This window comes from Candoia aspera, chromosome 3 (genome assembly GCF_035149785.1).
Source record: "Candoia aspera isolate rCanAsp1 chromosome 3, rCanAsp1.hap2, whole genome shotgun sequence".
Lineage (NCBI taxonomy): Eukaryota > Metazoa > Chordata > Lepidosauria > Squamata > Boidae > Candoia > Candoia aspera.
In genome coordinates this window covers 16,728,065-16,750,077 of record NC_086155.1, presented here as the reverse complement: position 1 = coordinate 16,750,077, position 22,013 = coordinate 16,728,065, and the positions used below count along the sequence as shown (strand labels likewise).

Here is a 22,013-nt window from a genome sequence, read left to right as displayed (position 1 = left end):
ATTTCAAGAGTGCTGCATCCCTCTGAAAGTGTCATGAGCACTGATAGTGAGGAGGGGGCCCCTATCCAGGGGGGAAAACGCATGCGTAGTAGTGAGTTGAGCAGTCATTCCAAGAGACACAGAACAGACCCGCCTTGACTTTCGGGGTTTATCTGTATGGGTTTTCTCATGCTTCTTCAGTTTGTTAGGATTTTCTGTCTAACGTAGCAGTAATAAAACACTAGAGACTTATTCCTCATCTCAGCGTGGTTCCTGCTTGTTAAGACAGAGACTTTTTACAATTTTTGACTTTCCAGAGTCAGTTAAATCTTTTTTTTGGCCAACTTTGCCTGAGGAAAAGCTGCTGCCTAATAATTATGCACACCTTGATGTAGGGTGTTGATCTCCTTAGGCCACACCCTCCCTCATTACACAAATATACATCACCTGATATGCTTATATCCAATAAGCATTCAGGTTTATACAGCTTGGAGGTGGAAAATATGCATAAAAATGATATGGTCAAAATACTCACTTGCCTAATAATTGTGCACACAGTGCATAAGACTCATGATGTAGTTCCCATTTCCCTGATCATCTTAATTTTCCCTCTTGGAATCCATTCTGCTTGGTTAAGAATCCTTCTTAAAGTGTAGAGCCTAAAACTGGGCCAAGAACTTAAGTGGGGACTGATCAATATAAAATGGAAGTGAAATTTTATTTCCTATGATTTAGAAAGTAATTCAGAAAGTATTCCCATTGATGCATCTGTGCCTTTTTGTTGCCATGTCACACTGCTGACCTATATTCAGCTTGGGATCAAGGGCAATTGCGAAGTCTGTTTTACAAACATTATTTACAGAAGAATTGTTTGTTGAATGAGCATTATTTTCAGAGTACACTAAGATGCCTTAAGAGACACTCCCATGCTGCTGATGTTCTCCAGTTCACAGAAAGATCAGAATTGGTACATCATCACTGCCCTTTTTCCTGCTGGTCTAATCACCTAAATGATTAGAATATTTATTTGCTTATTTCAAATACACACACAGACACCTTTATTATATAGAATCAATACTGATGTAACAGCCCTTCTCAGTTGATGGGCTGGTACAGTAGCATGAATTGGTTCTGATAGAAGATAAAGAATATGAAGTCGGGTGTGTTGCACAGACTTGAATGGGAGACAGGACAGACAACTTGTGATTGTCCAGATATTGTTGGACTCCAAATTTCAGCAGTCATTACATATCTAAATGGAAGAATGATTTAAAATGGAAGTCAGTTACAAATATACTTCAGCTGACATTTTTAAGAGTAAAATCAAATTGCTATTTTTTTCAGTGTTTAAATCCTTTTTGTACAAATGCTATTTGAGAATTTGTGTAAACTGGCCTTGGGGTGCCCCCTTGTGGGCTGCATGAGACAGACTCATAATACATAAGCATCTGATCAGTGTGCAAAATGCAACAGAAGACTAGGCTTAAAAAAAATCTTCATCACTCAAAATAAGATCTCTAGCTAAAGGAACAAAAGGCTGAACCTGGGATCTTCTACAACTCCTGTGTTCTGCACGTTACTTCCTCCAAGCCAGCATCAAATTTAATTTACAGAAGCACATATCACTGTTTGCACATAAGAGTGGTTTGGTGAACCCAGTTGTTTTTCAAACTTGGCAACTTTAAGATGTGTGGACTTCAACTCCCAGAATTCCCTAGTGAGCATTACGTTGAAGTCCACACATCTTAAAGTTTCCAAATTTGAAAAACACTGGATTAAACCAAGCAATAGCTGAAGCAGAGCACATGAGAGAGCTACTATATGCAAGCCAAAGCACAGCATGCATTTCTCTTTTAGTGACCTGGTTGACCTATGGCAAAATCTACAAACTGCTGAGCGCTGTTTACATGGTTGCTTCTTGGCAAAGCACGCATTGGTTCTAGTAGACCGCAGGAAAAGCTTCCATTTATGGTGGTGTCCGCAGGATCTTGCTGCTTTTGTCAGATGAATGCAGCATCATAGCATAAATTTTGCCTCCTCTGGGCATGCCTAGCACCTCGCAATGCATGCAGAAAAGAGCAGAGCCTGCATGCTGTACCACTGCCTTCATCAATCTGACTCCTCTTACACTGGCCACTGTTGAGGGTGCAAGTTTTTAACTCCGCTCTCATACAAACACACGGACACATCCTTAGAAATCCCATTTCTCAAATCTACTGGCAGGATCAAAGAGTAAATTTTCTTTGCAACCATGTGGAATAATAAATAAATTTAGGACACCACCTTCCTCAAATCATAACCATGAATCAACATTCTTCCTGTTTGGTTCTTTCCAAATATATTCAGAATTCAAAAAAGGACAACAGGAGTATCTGCAAAGCCAAACCCCAACCCCAACCCCTCACCATGTCTGTATTTACATCACATATAACAAGTTCCACTAAATTGAAAACACAGCATAAATTAAATGATTTTTATGGTGTCTACAGCTCAACAATGTAAGGGTTTAACAATTAAAATAAATCAAGGTAGAAGGAAATAAATATAACAATTGTACCAGTATTCTCATCACTATTACCAAAAAGAGGAAAAGGAAAAAAAGACACACACAGTAGTATCCCATAGTTAATACTGATGGGCAAAACCTATTTTGGAGACCAGTGTTGTAATATACAAGTAATTGCTACAGCAAGCTGTCTTTTCCTTTTGACATGGTTTGTATCACACCTCTGCCCAGAAAGTGTTAGTGGACTGCGCTTAAGGCCTCTTTTGCAATATCCCACCAGCAGCTTTCCTCCATCTGGACACCCTCCAGATGTATGGATCAGCTCAAAGAATGACCAGGCCATTGTGGACCCTGCTGCTTATGTGGAGAGTTGAAGTCTACACAATATGCAAAAGTTGCTTGATTCTATGCTGCAGATATAACATCAGAAAAGTGAATGCGTGAAGTACTGCTCCCTCCTGAAACCCAACCCAACTCTGATACAGGCTAGAACAAGAACCAGCCAGGGCTTTTCATGGAAACTTTCAGTAGGACAGGAAAAAGCTTGTGCTGCAGTAATTCCCATGCTTAAAAGGCAGCACAGACTGGGAACTAAGGCCTTAATTCTGTCCCAAATCGAGAAGGATGCCCATAAGCTTCCAAAAGACTGCCCCAACAAAAAGCAAGAGATGCTTTTAAAAACTGTAATTAAATACAGTTCTGGTCTTTTTTTAAAATTATTATTTCATTAAGCTCCATTACTTAAAAACAGAGAAGAAAAAAAAGAGAGAGAGACAAGACTCATTGAAGGATCAGGCAAAAATAGATCAACCATCTTCCAAATGTATTCATCTTCAAAAATAGGCTATAAAAGTGCAAAACTAGGAAAACAAATCTAGATTTTATGTACATATGGCTCAGCTTATGAACAGGAAAAGGGTAAATTTTGTACAATTTCCTGATACACAGCACTTCATTACATTGCCAGTTTTACAGATACATTTTTTCGCACACAGGAAGTCAGAAAATTAAAATGCTTCCAGAGGTACTTGCCTGGTGTGAAGAAAACTTCCAAGAATGTCTACCTTGCTTCTGCAAATTTACATCTAATAGGAAACACATTCAACAGTGCAAAAAGTATTTTTTAAACCATTTTTGTTCTGAAACATGGGTATGTCAAACTGAAAATAACATTAAGCTGTTGTTAAAGTCTTTAAAAAATGCTTGGAACATACAGCTTCAACATACACAATTCAATTTTTCAGCCACCAGACCATTCTCCTATTCAATTTTCAGTCCTGTGCAGAGGGAAATAAAAAAAAAAAATTCAATCTAAAAAGAAAACAAAAAACCAACGAACCAACGAACCACCATTCCTCATTAAATTTATCACTCAACTTTGGGCTGAACTACTCACAAAGTGTATATGCACAAAAACTACCTCACAAGACCCCTAAACACACAATTTTGGTTTTGGCAAACAATGTTGGGCATAAGCCCTGATTTCAAATGGGAACCCAAGTACTTATGTAGCTACATGGAGAAGTGTGGCTGCAGGATCTCTTTATGAGAAGGGACCACAAGCCTCCAATTCAAGGCAATTGCTGCGTGCATCACAGTGTGTCTAAAGTTTTATCCTGACCCAAAGCAAACAGCCTTTGAGTTGGGGACAAGAGGAACAGAAAAACATGGGCAACCTGTAGGAATCTTGTGTCTATGAAACCACATGAGGGAGGCAGACTGAACGTTCAGTTTGTCAAGTAAATATGCAAGAGTTACTATATTCATAAATATATATATATACACATATATATATACACACAAGTTGGTATGATGATTGGCATCAGTATTTCAGAGGAATGCTACCTTCCCTCTTAGGCATATGTACAAAATCTATTTACATCTATACATTTTTGCAATATGATGCACATGTAGAGGTGAAAACAGTATTTAAGAAAAGAAAAAGGGATAAACTGAAATACCCAGAAGGTATCCAGCTAGAAACATTCTACATCCATTATATGAGAGGAATTATATCTTTATACCAATGGTTTGAGTAGTTTACTCCCTACACTAACAGAGAGTGCAATCAATTAATTCCATTCCTTTGTGGAAGTCATGCTAAAAAAAAAAAAAAAACAAGATTCAATTTGAGAAAATATATGATTTCTCCAAAGAAGGTATGGTCTTGTTTGTTGCTAAATGTTCCTGATGTAATCTGAGAGGTAATTAATTGTGCTTAAGATGAACGTGAGTAGTACACGGTTTCTTTGAAAACTGCTTTTTACAGAAGAAAACAAAACCTGACCATATTCAGACAAAAATCCTCTCCGTATTTCAGTGAGAGAAACAGAATGCGCAGCTTTACCTGAGATGCAAGGACTGCACACAGCATCAGCAGCACTCACATATGCAAAAATATATTTAAGTTGAATATTTGGTCTACTGTAATTCTAAGAAAAAAGTATTATTCAAGGTTGGGAACTGATTCACACACTTGGACAACACTGTCTTGGACAACAACGTTTACACTGCTTCATCCAAGCAGGATCAGATCTTCCATTACACAACTGTAGTGTTTTTCTTTAAGCACAGTAAAATCACAGCTTAGTTTGGTAGCTTTCATCATCCTATCGTTCTCAAGAGATGAGCTGTAAGGGAATTCAAAGTCTGCATCTTCATACCTGGAATACACAAACAAAAAAGCTCTTTCCAAATGACTCACAACCAATGCAGAAACAGTATTTATGGCATTATTGTTTCTAGGGTTTGTAAGGAGATTGATCTTCTTAAAGTTTTACTACAAAACGCAGGAAATATGGTGTTGAGGTTTAGACAGAAACTCGATTCTTTGGGGTCAGATTTAATTTCACATAATATAAGGTTGCAATGGAAACTGGCAAATGGAAACTATGATGTGTCTGCTGTAAAAGAACAGAATGCTTACTAGCAGTACCTGCTGGGGACATGGTTTCACACTGAAACTAAGTCTAAGTTCTAGTTATCAGCCTTAACCTCAGAGCCATCCATATACTTAGGAAGAAGTGTCAATACTTTATGGTGAAACAAAACACATAAAGCACATATATTCTGGAAACTAAATACAGAACATTCCCGGGGAGCAAAAAAATAACCGTCTTCAGCTCATATCCTCCTCCTCTTCCTTTCTCTTACTATTCAATATTTATTTGTTAGAGTTATATCCTGCCTTTAGAACATTATACTCTAATCACAAGCCATTTGAGACATTAAAACGATCTTTGCCAGGATTTAACAAAGTGCTGTACTATCGTCTGAAAAAAAGGCAAATTGGAGGCAGGGCCAAATGACAGGTCTGATCACTGGAAGATCTAAACCAATAGCCTGAAACTAGTCCGTCTCAAAGAGTCCAGCAACAGCTCTCTATAATTCAGAGCAATATTTGTGAGCACACTGTGTTCTCCTTCATACAAACCTGTTTTTCCTAAAGATAGCAATCACACAGGCTCAGAATTACACTTTGATTTCTTGAGCGTCTGTGCCTTTTTGGCTATTTGGCAGCAGGACAACCACCATGGGAGAAAATATTTTAGCTAAATGCTCTTAAGGCTGCCATTTCAGTGAAGCAAAATAGATCTGAGCAGAAGCCTAATTTAAATTCTGCCTTTCTCAGTATGATATACTGGTGAACGATCCTCCCAGTCGCTATAGCAAGTTCAGCAATATTTAGAGGGTTATAGATTTCCCAGCCCTGCATTAAAATTCTTATACTAATTGAAAGTGAAATGCACAATAATTTCCTGGACAGGTTATTATTTACATGTAATGGTTTTTTAAGAGTTTGACTACTGCTTAACATACATTCCAGTTCTTCCTCTAACGTTTTCCAAACTGGAGATGTAGGAATTGTGTCCCCCAACCCAACCTAGAAAATGGCTATTTGAGATATTTCAAAAGTTACTGCCAAACTCTAATTTTTAATATGGCAGTATAGGAAATGTGTTAAATGTATGAAGAATAATCTTGTTCATTATATTTAATTAATGCATAATTAACGAACTTTAAGTAACAAAATCAAATTTTGTTTTTTCCCTGGCTCACCCATACTTTGGCATACAGTCCCAGAATACCACTCGGAAGCCAAGGGTAACCTTTGGTCTCCCCAAAGTTGCACATACTTTGAACTAGACCATTTCCCCAAACCTTTAATTTTCCAGATGTTTAGGGTCATGATAGATGGCAGATTTGGAACCTGTAGCCCTGATACATCCACAGAGCACTGAGTTGGAGAAAACTGCTCTACACTAGAGAGGGGGAGCCTAATGCCCTCCAAGTGCTACAGAACCATAACTCCCAGAAGTCCCAGTCAGCATGGATATGGTAAAAGATGAAGGATGCTGCAATTCAGCAAGATGCGGAGGCCCACAAGTCTTCCAGATAGCCCTGGAACTGTAAAATGTTTGCATGTTTCTGCATAAAATGTGCCTTACCATCTGTTGCAGCCAAATCATGTTTTCTTATCATTCAGGCGATTATGGGTATTGCCAATAAAGCTCTCATAATTTCGCTTTTGTAGCAAGGTACTAGACAGCTGTTGATACGACACTGGTCTTTTTCCTAATAACAAGCAATCATTACAACATATTAACAAAGGAATACACATAAGAGGACTCTTAAGTGCATGATATCTAAAATATATCTATCTGATGTAGTTCTCTCAGCCACTGAAACATACTACTACCCCCTCATGGAACTTGAAAATACAGAACTCTGAAATATTCAGAAGGCAGCCCCTGCCCCAATTTTCAAATATATGACAGTGAAACCTAGACATCTTTGCATTACAGCTGATGAAGCATTATTACTTAACTGAAATCTCAGGAAAACCCTGCAGTAGCTGTTGTTTCCATTATCTTTCATAATCCTAATGCCTCTGGGCTCTATCCCAATGCAACATTTCTCCATGATGCTACATTGAGGCTCAGATACATTCTGGGAGAATTAACATGGTAGCCGTTGCAAATATTTGTAAATAATGTTTAGGCTGTCTAAACATTAGGCCAGGGTTTCTCAACCAGGGTTCTGTGGAACCCTGGGGTTCCGCAAGAGGTCACTAGGGGTTCCCTGGGAGATCACAATTTATTTTAAAAAATATTTCAAATTTGGGCAACTTCACATTAAGGAGGTAAGTTTCATTATTTTTAGTTTAAGAACACTGTAAATGCATATATACAGGCCTACGCATGAAACAAATATAATAATTTTGTAACTTCTGGCCTATATTTGAGCCTGAATGTGCAGGGCTTCCCTGAAAAATATTTCAAGGGTTCCTCCAGGGTGAAAAAGTTGAGAAAGGCTGCATTAGACTAAAGGAGTCCCAGTATTGCCCTGACCAAACTGCTGGTGCTTGCTGTTATTTATTCCTATCATTGGTTAATGGCTCTTCTAAACTGAAACTGGCAGGCCAAAGATGGATGCATCTTTCTAGGATCTTCTCACAGGCGCTGACATGTTCATCACAAAAAACCAAGTAACAAGAAAAGCAAGAATTTATACTTTAAATCAGATCCTATCAAATTTTTTCTTTAAAAGAGGTCTTAAAAAACAGATGCACATACACTCATTATCCAGGAACAAGGATATACATGTGGATGGCTATTCTGAATTTTTTAATCAAAAATCTTCATACAAGTTAGTTTTTGGTATTACAGAGTCTGTCGAGGAACACTGGCTTCCTCAAATCCCCTTGCTCACAAATCTTTCACACTTAGGTAAAGGTTTCCCTTGACATTAAGTCCCAGTCTGGTCCGACTCTAGGGGGCAATGCTCATCTCTGTTTCAAAGCCAAAGAGCCGCCATTTGTCCGTAGACACTTCCGTGGTCATGTGGCCAGCATGACTAAACAGAATGTCATTACCTGCCCACCGAAGCGGTACCTATTAATCTACTCACATTTGCATGTTTTCAAACTGCTAGGTTGGCAGGAGTCGTTCACACTTACAGAATCACTAAGTTTGAAGTCCAATCTGCAATCAGTTACAACATCCCCAACACCTAATTAGGCAGGGTTTGCTTGCTAACATTAATTTACATGGAAAACACACTGCGCTTTAATATGCAAATATTTTAAAACTGCATTTTGTACAAGCAGACCCAATTTAAGAGGAAATAAATATTTCAAACTGTTACCATGTTGTAATTACCATGGGTGGTGTTTTTGGAAGGGGGAAAGAGTATCTGCTAAACTCCTACAAACACAGTAAGATGTTACAGTTTTCTACCATCTCATCTGATTTCACCTTGAAGGGTAGACAAGATCTATCAAAACTCAGCAGCTCAGGGTTATTCTACTTATTTTCTTTCTCTACACTTGATACTTCGGTATTACACCTGCCTGGGTTTAGGAGCTAAGCTGCTGATCTCACTAGTATTTATGAGAGATCACCGAGAATTCCAAGGTTGTAGAATAGACTGAGAAGTTGAAAAAAACACCTCAAAGAAAATGGCAAACAACTTACATATTACATAGATGTGCCCACATAGCCACCAGAGACTGAGCTTAACTCAAAGGAGACTTTGCTTTTTAAAACTAAATAGATTTGGACCTGTCCATTGCTGGAATTGTGGTGACACAGATAATATTTAATGGTTTTAAGTAACTTCTAGGTTGCTTGAGTGAGAAGCCAAGGATAGTTTATTTTAAGCCATTTTGGGCTTTGTAAAAGGTGAAGTAGACTCGAAGTTTTAAGCAAAGTTGTTCTAGTTGATACAGAACATCCTATCCTGAAAGATTCTAGGGGACAATGCCTGTTTCAGAAAGAAATATTAAAAGCACATGGGACTTGCAACACTACACTGCAGTATTTTTATTTTGAGAGCTCTGGTTGAGGATTCCAACTAGTGATGCCCTCCTTCAAGATAATACAAATGTTAGCTTGAATACAGGTTAATATACTCTTCTTCTACCCAGTTTTCCATTTGTACATTTTCAATTAATTCAAAACGTTTGGGGGGATTCCAGAGACAAGCAAGTATGCTCATTCTCACCTGGGCTTTGTTGTTGTTGTCCCCCACTCCCACCCCTCAGAAGTACCCATTTTGTACTCCTGCATATCTCAGAATGCATTAAAAGCCTTTTGGCTCCAATCTTATCCACATCCCAAATTATTAAAAACAACCATTCAGCTAGGAGAACCTGAAGAAATATCGACCACAAGTTAAATTTGAGATCATTGATTGTCTAGAGTTCGCATAATTCTAATATTTTAAAACTGCAGTGGAGAAATTGGGACAGAGAAACTATTGATTGGTTTTTAACATATCTTTACATGCAACTGACAAATATTTGTCCAACACAGGCTTTCCCAACCTGGTGCTATCCAGATGTGTTGGATATCAAGCCTCATAATCCCTGTGGCAGAGTGCACACCCTGAGGCACCCTAGGTCCTCATGCATAAGACCCTTGCACTCAAGCCCCTGAACCCCACAAAAATTGCCAACAAACTTTTAATGGAACAGAAGAAGCTAATTATGAAGTAAACAAGGAGCAATCATGTTAAATCCATTTAAAAATTTTAACTTGAATTAAATTTGAATAAAAAAGAAATCAAATCTAGTTCAGCCTACACTCAAAAGCCCAGGGAAGCCCTCAACCCAAAAAGGTTGAACACTCCTATACCTGGGATTACTGTACTGTAATGGAAGGTAACAGGTTGAGGGAAGGTTCATGCTCTCATAAACATGAACTATGTCCACAGCAGGATATGATAAAGGAAAGGGCTGCACCTCAAGGCTAGTGCATGTGCTCTGTAAGCGGTAGATGGGAGGTTTAATCCTTGGACTTTTAAAAATTCCTGCCTGAATCCCTGGACAGACACCTTCAAGCCAATGTGGCTGAAATTAAACATCTCAGTGGTCTAGCTTGTTATCAGGCAGATACCTAGATACAAGAAGCAAGTGTGAAGCAAATGCTAGTTTGGAGGATAGCTTAAAAATGCATCAAGAGTCATGAAATTCTGGTTTGTTCTCCTGTGGCCAGTGCAATGGCTATAATATTATAATTTCATTCGGCAAGTATTCTTTGTTTTAAAGAATGTTTTATTTTGCCATCATTCATTGCTGAGAGCTAAGAAAGTTTATACCTTCTTTTGAAGAGCTGGGGACATGGCTGCTACTTGATCCACAGGAACTGGGAAATGGTCCAGGGCCGTATGTTTCATATGGCTTTAGAACAGTCACTGGATTTATAGCATCTCCTTCAGAGCTCAGGAGCCCTTGTTTGACAGGCAGGACAGAGGAGGCAAGCTTGGTGTGCGAACATTCCTGAGGGAGCAGACCTGAATATTTGCCTGAAAGAGGTAATCTGGCAGTATCATTCTCCGTCCGATGTCGGGCAGAATCGATCTGTTCCAGAGCAAAGAGATTAGGCCTAACTCTTTTAGAAGGCAGTCCATCAAATCCCACATATCTGTTCCCAGCAGATCTGTTACTGAGAAACTCTATTCCTCGACAACTTGACCCAGCAGCTTTGTTCAAAGGGTTTTCCAAAGAGCTGTTGATGCTGCTATTCCCTGTCCCTACCTGAGAAGCCAGAAGTCTTGCTTTCCCTTTATCTTTTACTGAAGAGCTACTAGGACTGTGGTGCTTTTCCTGCTGTTGTCTACAGTTATTAATCTGAATGCCCAACATTTGGGGTTTGCATGATTTCAAGTTGCTTGTTGCCAAGCTGCTGGAGTTTTGCCCTGAAAGAACGGGCCCTTTGCTCTGTGGGGTGGGACACTGCCTCGCCTTCTCCACATGCAGAGACTTTGACTGGGTGAGCAAGGAAGATTTGATCTTCCCAGAATGAAGAGGCAGTGGTAGCACATCTTTGCCCAAAAGATAGGGCGGGCAGCCTGTACGTCTGGCTTTATGAGCTGCCTTATTTCTAATACTACTTTTAGTAACAGCATTGAGATTATTAGCAGACTTATGCATCAGCCGCTGATGCATTATTAGAACTTCTGGATATAACGTCCGGAAAGTACAAAAGGGACAGGTGCTGGTTGCTAAGGAACACCGAGAATGAGGAATTACTGGAACACCCTGAGAAGAGGCGGTAGATAAATTTAAGGGCTTTTCTTGAACCGTTAATCTGCATTTTGAGTTTTCAGTAATGTCACTTAAAAGATTCACATCTGTTCGGCCAGCATAAAACACGTCTTCTGCTAATTCAGAATTCTTCTTTTCAGTTCTATTAACAAGACTGCTTGCCTGAAGTTCTGCTGTGTTTTTTTCCAATTTTAAAACTGAAACAGATGCGCCCTCTTTCAAGCCATCACACTCCAAGCCTTTGCTTGTGTCCTGAGTTATACTTTTTGGCAAACTCTGAAAAGGGTAAAGCTCTTCTTTCTGCTGTTTTACAGGTGGAACTACTCCTTTGACATCTTTGGCATCTTCAAGGAGCCTTTTCAGGTTTTTGGTTTCTGGAGCATGACCGCTTACTGACAAGAAGCCCGTCTCCTGAGAAGGCAATAACTCTTTACTGTCATTTTTCAGATCTGCTGCAGCTTCTGCATGTTTGTCCTTGTGATGTCTCTCCAAGTGATAGCGCAAAGATGTTTTCTGTGCTGCTGCATACTCACAAAATTCACATTTGTATGGTTTTTCGCCTGCAAAAGTAACGAATCAAAAGTCAGAGAATTCTCATTTCCTTCTTTTAATTCACCAGAAAATAGGAATGAATTCTGTGTTTTCTTCCCTACTGCTAAACATCTTAGAACAACTATTTTGCCAGAATAATGGTTTCATTAATTGCATTTAGCTATTTGATTTTGATTTCATTTTTAGAAATTAAAAAAAAAATGATGGTTTGCTTAGCACAGAGAGAGAAAAGTAAGGACAAACAATATTGCATGTAGTACCTAAAGCCTTTAATTCTCTTCTATCTTCATACACACGTAGGACTCATTTGTTAGACTGCCTGAGGCTTTTTCCAACAATGTACTGCAAATCCTTAATATTTACCTTGCTCAAGTCTCCTGGAGACACAAGGCATGTTTGAAGACCTTCAGGCCTCCCAATTGCTAATCACAGCAATTTGCAGAGAAACTCATTTATTTGTTGAATTCATAACCTTATTTTCCTCCAGAAGCTCAAGGTGGCATGAACAGTACTTCTTCCTCCATTTCCCCCCACATCATCCAACCAGTAAGACAGGTTTGGTTGAGACAAACTTAAGAGACATTTGCTATAAGTGGGGGTGGTGATCAAGAAATATGCAAACATTCTTGGTATCAGAGCTAATGGAAGTCTTTCCTTCCAACACTGATATAAAATCCTAACAATTATAGATCAACTCTAGGCAATAAAGTAAGATTAGAACAATTCAAAAGAGCAAATAGCAGTGGTCTTAATATTGCTGTTTTAAAATTTCTATTCAGAAGTTAAAAAATGCTTACCTCTTTTATTAAAAAATCCCTTGATCACCAAGAGCCTTTCTAGTTTTTTAAAGAACTGACTCACAATTTTGGTGTTTATAATAGCACAGAAAGGAGAGAACAGCCAACCATTTCTGTACCATTACCCAGAAATCTACATGGACAGTAGTTTGATTAGCTCAATAACTCTAGGAAAGTTTTATTTAGTTCTTTTACCACTCCACTGGTTTGGTGGTCTCAACCATCAAGGGGAACTTATCCTATTTTCTCAGTATGCAACAAACTATTTCTCCAATGAGTGTCAATACTGAAACATATGTGTCTTTTACTTATTGAAAATCTTCCCCTTTTGACTCTTCATCAAAAGCATAGTCCAGTTTTCTTTACCTGTATGAGTTCTGAGATGAATATTGAGGTAATAGTTTGAACGAAAAAACTTTCCACAGTAGCTGCATTCTCTGGAGGCTCCAAGGTTTTTTACTTTTGTTCTTTCCAAACCATCTTCATTTTTATCTTTAGATTGGGAAATGGGGAAAGGATAAAAATAAAGAAAACTAAGAAACAATTCTGGAAATTGTAAAAAAAAGTCATATTAATAGTTGCGCAACCTCTGTAATTATCTGTTCGTTCATAGACATCTTTTTTGAAAATACACTTTTGTTTTAAATAAAAAGATTGTAAGACAAAAATAATACTTAAAAAAACCAGAGTACTATCGGAGGGAAATGAGTATATATCCCTATTTATATTTGTATATTGTATATCTGTATATGCTGTATTATTGTTAAATAAAGATTTTTTTAATGGAAAAAAACGTAAGACATGATAACAGGATTCAGCTTGTTTTGCAAAGATATCTGCCAAGAACAAAGTGCCTATGACCCTCCTTATGTTGAAGATTTTAACTCTTATCTTTCTGGGGCCTACTGAATTTAGAATCCACATTTCTGGTATAAGTCCTTTAAGCTTATAGGACGGAAGGAAAGGACATTCATTCTCTATTTTATTTATACACACACACACTTTTATCTATATCTTATTCACATGTGTTTGCTCACACTTGCTCAGTGTATCTTATATATCTAATCCATCGTTTTCCTGCAACCCTTTAGTACCACTCAATTCAGTGCTATCCCCCAAATATATTCTACCATGCAGCATATTATAACTTTGAGAGTGAGAAACAGTTGTATGCAAACGTTTAGTCACTCATGATCAAACTGTTTCAATGAATTCCAAAAAAAACATATGCTGGCACAACCTCTACAACATACAGTGTTAAATATACCTTTCTTGAAACATGAATGCACTCTTATATGCAGTTGTTTACAGATAAAAAAACAATTATAAATATGCCAAGTGCAGAAATTTGGACACTCTCTGTCAGTAGTTTGTAACTCCTCCTTTGCTAGAAATAACAGGTTCCAAATCTTTCCTGTGGCCAGCTAAGAATCTTTCTATTCTTCTTTTTGGATTTTTCCCCCCACTCCCGTGCAAAATGCTTTTAGTTTAAAAATATTCTTAGGTCTCTTGGTATACACTGCATATTTGAGATCTCCCTTACAGATCTCCAAAAATATCCAAGTCTGGGTCTTGCGAAGTAGTTTTGAGTTTACAGACTACAACAGCATGCAGGAAGACTTTTCCCATGACTTTCCTTCAATTGATTCTTTTTCTCTGATACTGTTTAAAATCTTAAGCATTTTCCCCCCAATGCATAAATTGCTTTTCCTATGTTAATTTTACCACGGAATGTTCTTTCTTTTTAAACATATATTTCCATCTGAAATATTTTAAAAGACCTGGGCCTTCAGGTAGTACAGCTACCATTTTATCCCCAGAATGCCCCCTAGGCAACAATAAAGACTGTTGTGGACTGAGATGTTCTCACCCCTATATACAATACCACTGTTACGGACATTGCTGATGAAGGAGAAGGGGGCCCTCTCCAGGGGGAAAACCACACATGCAGTACTGATTCTCTTTGCCTCCCTGTCAAGAGATCCAGAAAGGAACTGCCTTGGCCTTCTGAGCTTTTCTGGTAAGAATTGCTGGTGCTTTCTCAGTTTAGCAGGATTTTGTATTGTAGAGCAAAACAATAAACACTAGAGCTAGAGCTTCTGATCTCAGCATGGTTCTTCACTCTATATCCTGACAACCACGGCATCTAAAACAGTTGGGGCATAAAAAATGACAACTGGGCACAAGGGACAATATTTTTTTTTATTTATTTTTTTTGCAAATTCTCACACATGGACACAACTTCTTAGAAAGTATGCAATGGCATCTGGCACACAGACTGCAGAAACTCACAAAAGTGTAGCCTTTCAATGCAACCTGTAAGTAGTGAATGCATACATCATATGGGATTACTTTTTCAAGTCACACAGCAGCCCCTCCCAGGGAACACAGTCTGAGAGTTTATACTCTGCAGGATTTAATCTGGAAAGCAGATAACATAGGATAACAGCAGATAACATATGTACTAGGAAGAATTTTAAGTGGGATGGGATACAACTGGCAAAACTAAGCTTCAAAGAACCACAAAGCTACCACAGTTCAACGATCAAGCTGAACCAAGCACAACGTTAAAGTCATTCTTAAAACCATTCTCCAGGCACATGTTCTTGCTCATTAGAAAACGTAACTGTAAAATACCTGTTTAACTTTTATAGTGGGCAAATATACAGTATGATACCCTTTTATTGTAAACCGCTCAGAGTCCCCTTTTCTGGAGAGATGGGCGGTGATAGAAACTTGAATAAATAAATAAATCAACAAAAAAACAAACCTCACATCTCAATGCCTGAAGTATATCTCCATCATTTAAAAGAGAGTAATTCCTCTCTTTTTAATTTTAGGGAAGGAAAGTTCATCCTTTCAAATGTATGATTTCCAAAACTAACAGTGAGACAGGGGGGAATATTTATTTCTTCAATTCATTCCCTTTCCCTTACAATATTTTTATTGTACATTTTATTCTACAGTTGGACGCTGCCGCAGCCAAATTTAATAAATAAATAAATCTCAATGCAGAATCAATCTTTATACAATAATAAAATTTTACTAAAACATATGGAAGGTTAAATGTTTTCCCCACTCTAATTTGCATGCAGCTCCCAAGATTTATCACTAGAGGGTAGCATGTACTGTATTATGCTCATTTTGAGACTGTTTCTGGCTGTAACCAACTGCATCCAAGTTTGATTAACAGGAGTGTGGCTGCAGAGTAGTTGTGAGTTCAAACATGGGACAAGAAATATATCTGGTTGTTTTATAAAAAGGAATCCCTGTGTGGATTTCTCAAAATTTCTGCCAATCTCTCTAGAGCGCAGGGCACAGTACTTCGTAACAAAAGATCTACTAGTATCTTGAGTTGGCTAAATTGTTGGCTGTGGTGAAAAAAATAAAAGTAAGTAACGTACAGCATTAAAGAAATGAAAATATCCACCCGCCTGATCCTCAATTACGCCATCCTTATCTACAAGTCTACACACTGATGTCAAAATACACACATGAAATATGCTTCGCTTGTACGAAGATTGTGCAAGCTTCTTTCCCTTCTGTGTAGATACAAATTATGCCATGACTTAAAATAGCGTAAGATCATGCTGTGATAATATTCCCTGGAAAGAAGAATGAAGATATTAACAAAATGCCTCCCCCATGGTATCTTTAATAAGGACACACTCTTATGCCTTAATGAAATATATTTTCATTGTAAATAGTTCTTAATATGCCTTACCTGAAGTCTCTATTATCCCATCCTCGGAGCCATCTTCAGAGCCTCCCTCCAGTCGCTCAGCTCCATTCTCATCCAGGGTCACAGTGTCTGGAAGGCATGTTCTTGGCAGCTTTCCTTCCCCACAACTGGCCTCTATATCATTCTTCCGATCTCTCTTATGGACTCTTGAGTGAAGGACAAGTTGGTGGTAAGTCCGAAAGGCTTTGCCACACTCTGAACAGTGGGTAGGCTTGTCTTTGTTCTGGGACAATTTAGAATCTATATGCAAAGAAGGCACTTCACGGCAAGGATATTTGAATTTGTCTGCGTAACTTCCACCTCTGCTTCCCTTGGTCTTTCCCGTGCTTTCTGCTGGGTTTGCTTTGCTTGCATTCCAAATCTCTCCAAGTTCTTCTTTATCAGAAGATGAGTCATCATTGTCTGTGCTTCCCTCTTGACCAGCATCTTTTGTTTGCCCATGGCCAATAGCAATTTTGCCTTTAGTAGCCAGTTGCCATGCCTGATAGGTACTGAATGGATCCAACTCAGCAATCCATTTCACAGGCTTTTTTTGTTTGCTGTTACTAGAAGGTGAAAGTGGCTTTAAGTTTAAAAATTGCAGAAATTCTTCTCTGGGTGACCTACTTCCTTTACCATCCCCTTCAGATGGTGAACCATTGCTGTTGGCTAATGAATCTTTGGTATGTACTTTGCTGTGCTCAATTAAACTTTCCTTATTCTGAAACAGAAAGCCACACACCATGCAGATTTTGTAAGGGGATGTTATGCTCTCTGTCACTTGGTCCTGAACAACTTCATTTATTGTTATGGGACTCTCAGATCCTTGCAACGCCTTGCTCCGAGAGCCAGGTTTGCCAGTGTGAGTTCTCATGTGATTTTTGAGGAACCAAGGCTCCTTAAATCTCCTTCCACATACATTGCACCAATAAGTGAAAGAATCCTTGTGCTTCCTCATGTGGGCCTCAACATCAAAAGCCGCATCAAATGTTTGCCCGCAAACCACACAGCTGAAGTCTTGGCTATCCTTTTCATTTACATCCAGTGATGGCAGGTCAATTCTCCCCTGTCCTTTATCAAGGTGGCTAACATACTCTGCTTCTACACGCAAAACTGCCGGTTCACAAAGTGTTGGCCTATGCTGCATTAAGACATGCTTACCAAGATCTTCTGGATGCTTGAAAGTCTGTTCACAAAACATGCAGTCTAAAGATATGCATCCTTCACCTTGCATTAAGAACTTGTCTTGCAAGTTCTTATAGGAGATTGTGTTGGCCCCTTTTACTGGCATAGTGGCATCACTATTGTCCATTCGTGAACCAACTGTACTGGCTATACCTTCTGGAACATCCATGTATACTAAAAGAGGCTGAGTTGGCATATTTCCTTTGGCAGTTTTAACATTAAGTGTCAAGTTGTTTTTATGCGTGAACTAGGGCCACTTCAGAAATTTCCCACTTGTTTAGTAACAAATGTTTGAGCCCTGATGACTCCTTCAAGAGAAGTCTGTTGAATATTCTGCTCATCTGTAGACGTAGCTAACCTCTCCCAGAAAGAAACAATTTTATAAAAATTGTTACTAGCTCTTGTGTGAAAGATGTGGAATCGCTTATGTTGTTCTCCAGTTTATGTAACTTGCTTTCAGCAAAACCGGTCTGTTTACATTTCCATGTGTAATACTTTAGGTCTTCTTCTTCTTAAGCTTGAGGAAAATTGCCAGTAGCTCAGAAGCACCAAGGACGTCACTACCTATGTGAAAAGAATTTGAAAACACATTAATGTTAATTAAGGAAACAAATCAATAAAATAGTTTAAAAACAAAAGGACTATTTTTCAACAGAATGCTTCTTATATTGCAATGAAATCAGAAGGTAACTTCTTTCAATGTTCTTTTGACACAAATATACAATGTGTGATCAACAGTTTACTGACACCCTTTTAACAAATGCTCCAATGTAATCCATGTTTAAAGATGTGCAATCCAGCTACTCATTCAGATTTTACTAAATATTTATCTTTAAAATGATGCAATTATCAAAGGAAGTTACTAATCTCTGCAAGGAAACTGCCTTAGGGAGTTACTGTAACACTTATCTTCAGCACTCACAAAGAAACTGCCTCAGTGAAAGAAACAGGAAAATTATTCAGCCATGCCACTTGCAGAATCTTAGAAGTCCACATCATTATTCTAAATAAAAAGTCTGGTATAACAAAACCCCATTCTTTTAGGGATAATGTTCTCTTATTTACAAAAACAGTTTTGGAGTTGTTGTATGCAAGCCCTTACTTCCCAAAGCACACTGAACTTTTTGTAAAGGTTTACTTATGTTAAGTATTTCTTCATGACAGTATGCAGTATGTGCTGTGGGTAATATCCAGAGGGTAGCCATTTTGAGGGTAGCCATTTTGAAATCATGGTGCCACTTCAAATGCCAGCCATTTGGAGAGTTTGTTTATGCCCCTTTGAATACTTAAAAACTAGTCTTAGGCTTAAAACAATTGGTTTTATATAACAACTAAATATGAATAAGGTTTTTTGGTATCCATTATAAATACTAACCTGAATATAAAGCTTATGTGGGAGATAAACAAGCACAGCCAAAATATTTGGTATTTTGTCATTTAGCACAATGCAAAATAATAATTTAGTGTAATAAAAATCACCAGCATTTATATGACTTTCAAATTTTCAGAGGTTGTTTTTTCCCCTCTTTTTCTTAGTGTCTATTGTGCAGACACCTCAAGTAAAAGAGAATTCTTTTAGGAAAAAGATTGTTTTCCTAACGGCTAATAAATCTGATCCAATTACAAGTATTATATGCATCTTTCCTTTGATTTTAATCTACATGTTATTTGGCATAGTCAAGATAGGTAGACAAAAACAGATGTAGATATTCACATACACATTCATTCGCACAAACCTATCTCACAAGGCGAATAAATGTGACCAAGTGAAAAGTATTATTGAATCTGAATCATATTAAGTACTCTATTTTGATTTTAAAAGGTAAAGGTAAAGGTTTCCCTTGACGTAAAGTCCAGTCGTGTCCGACTCTAGGGGGCGGTGCTCATCTCCGTTTCTAAGCCTTGGAGCCGGCGTTGTCATAGACACTTCCGGGTCATGTGGCCAGCATGACGACTCGGAACGCCGTTACCTTCCCGCCGAAGCGGTACCTATTGATCTACTCACATTTGCATGTTTTCGAACTGCTAGGTGAGCAGGAGCTGGGATTAACAACGGGAGCTCACCCCGCCGCGTGGTTTCGAACCGCCGACCTTCCGATCGACAGCTCAGCGGTTTAACCCGCAGCAATCAATAAATACAGAAAGATGTAGATGATAGAGATACCCTATATGCAGACATCCATTCAGATACACACGTATCTCCTAATCCAGTGTTTCTTAAACTTTTTGCTCTCAGGACCCCTTCCTGCTTTTAAAAATTATAGAAGACCCCTTCCTACTTTTAAAATTTATGGGGAATTCCCAAAGAGCATTTGTTTGTATGGGTTATATTTATCAATATTTACCCTATTAAAAATTAAAATTGATCCATTCATAGAAAACTTACTTATTGAATCATGTAAAAATAACAATATTAAACCCATTAGATATTAACATAAATATTTTTCATGAAAAAGCCCTATATTTTTAACACATTTTTTTTAAGTAAGAGTGACATTGTTTTCATTTTTTGCAAATATCTTTAATATCTGGCAAATAATTTTGATTTTGAGGACTCCTGAGAGGCTCTTGTAAGACTCCCAAGGGTCCCATGACCACACTTTAAGAAACACTGTCCTAAACAATCTAATGTGGTTTTGTGGAAAAATTGGGGGGCAGAATGTCATGTGTGTCATCTTACACTCCTGGAAGAAAGGTGGGGGCACTGATTATGTACTACTCACCTCTGATCATAATCCTCTTTTGCAACATTGCAAATTACAAGATATTATCATAAAAGAAGGTGGTTTAACAAGAGAGTGAATTACAGTATTTGGGCAATTATCCAAACAGGAACTACTATTTACTTCCAAAAGTCCATCTTGAGAAGATAGACAGGTTGACTTACTGCAGCACCAATGCCAGCTAATGTGTCAGAAGAGCAAAAATACCTGCTAGCAATTATCTGGACCCAGGGCTGGCTCTATTATAGCCTTCTCAGACCTGGACATCTTTCCAATAGGTGTACTTCAACTCCAAATATTGGAATTGCTGATGTTTGCTGGGAATTCTGGGAGCTGAAATCCCAAATCTGGAAGATACCCAAATACTTCTGTTGGTATTTCCTTCTCATCAGTGATAACCAAGATTACTTTACCTATTATGATTTTCAAACCATGTCATTCTCTGACACCTTTCTTCCAAGGGACTCAAAGTAGAATACGGTCTATTCCCACTCCACTCCATCATTTTACCTTTAAAGTAACTTGTTGAGAAAGGTTATGCTAACAGACTGATACAAAGTCAGTTACTAAACTTCAAAGCTGACTAGTTTGGTTTCTCTACTCCAATAAGCCATAATATTTGATTCATTTATTTATATTCAATTAGTGCAGTGTATGAACCCAGTCTTTAGGGTTTGTAAACCAGAGTTTATTGCTTAGTACCATTAACCAACTATGGTTTATTCAATAACATCATGGTAAAAACAATGACTTAAATATAGCACATAAATTGACCTGATCCTCTGATCACTATACTGGACGAATTCTTGATCAAACCATCTATATTATCAATAGCATCAACTGTTAAACATTAGGTACCTGATGTCTTTTGAGGCCTTAAATTTCCTTAGTTTTCAGTCCCGTATGTTGTGTGTGTGTACAATTTAGAAATTTTTGTGATAGACAGATATTGTGATGATTTAGAGTTATTCCTCTGAAATCCAAGATAATCCTACCAAATATATAGGCATACCACAAATCTGAGTGGTTTGAAATTCAAAGCTTCTAATTACTACAAAATTAGCAGCCAAAATACTCAATGTGCTTTTCATTTTAAGATACAATTTCACTATGGCCCTTTACAAATAAATTGCTGGTCATATTTTCCAACTGGAGTACAAGTTAACTTCAGGAAGTTCAGGAAGTGTGTCCATGTGTGCTTTTTAAAGTCAGCATAACAAGTTAAGCCCCTTAAAATCAAATCACTACTTTTAAATTTAGCCTATGTAAACATAATTCCATTATTACCTCAACATCAAATACCACAACCTGTATTTAAGACTGCAACATTCTAACGCAGGACAGATGACAATCGTATTAAACAGGTAAAGTTGTAATGACCAAAATGATCAAACAGTTGTCTCAGACCCTCTTTCTCACTTCCCAGGCAGGAAGTCTTTAGGAGCAGGACCTAAGCTTTTTATGTAGAAGTAACACTTAAGTATATCACAGATTCTATTGA

General features: G+C 38.0%; 1 protein-coding gene across 1 annotated transcript; it reads right to left on the bottom strand.

Annotated features, from left to right (window-relative positions):
• Nucleotides 1-2,438: 2,438 nt before the first annotated feature.
• Nucleotides 2,439-18,349, bottom strand: ZNF217 (zinc finger protein 217). Its single transcript, XM_063297037.1, has 5 exons — nucleotides 16,608-18,349; nucleotides 13,250-13,375; nucleotides 10,586-12,094; nucleotides 6,934-7,060; nucleotides 2,439-5,148 (listed from the first exon to the last, which is right to left on the bottom strand). Exons 1-4 carry the CDS (start codon nucleotides 17,983-17,985, stop codon nucleotides 6,951-6,953), a joined length of 3,123 nt encoding a protein of 1,040 aa, XP_063153107.1. The 5' UTR covers nucleotides 17,986-18,349; the 3' UTR covers nucleotides 2,439-5,148; nucleotides 6,934-6,950.
• Between the last annotated feature and the right edge of the window lie 3,664 nt (nucleotides 18,350-22,013).

What these genes read in the sequence shown, in the direction of transcription:
- ZNF217 (XM_063297037.1), bottom strand. Translation starts at nt 17,985, where the DNA reads ATGCCAACTCAGCCTCTTTTAGTATACATGGATGTTCCAGAAGGTATA. An exon ending in TGGGATAATAGAGACTTCAG is followed by an intron (nt 13,376 to 16,607) that starts GTAAGGCATATT and finishes CCCAATCTAAAG; the next exon opens with ATAAAAATGAAGATGGTTTG. An exon ending in CCCCAGCTCTTCAAAAGAAG is followed by an intron (nt 7,061 to 10,585) that starts GTATAAACTTTC and finishes GCTTGTTATTAG; the next exon opens with GAAAAAGACCAGTGTCGTAT.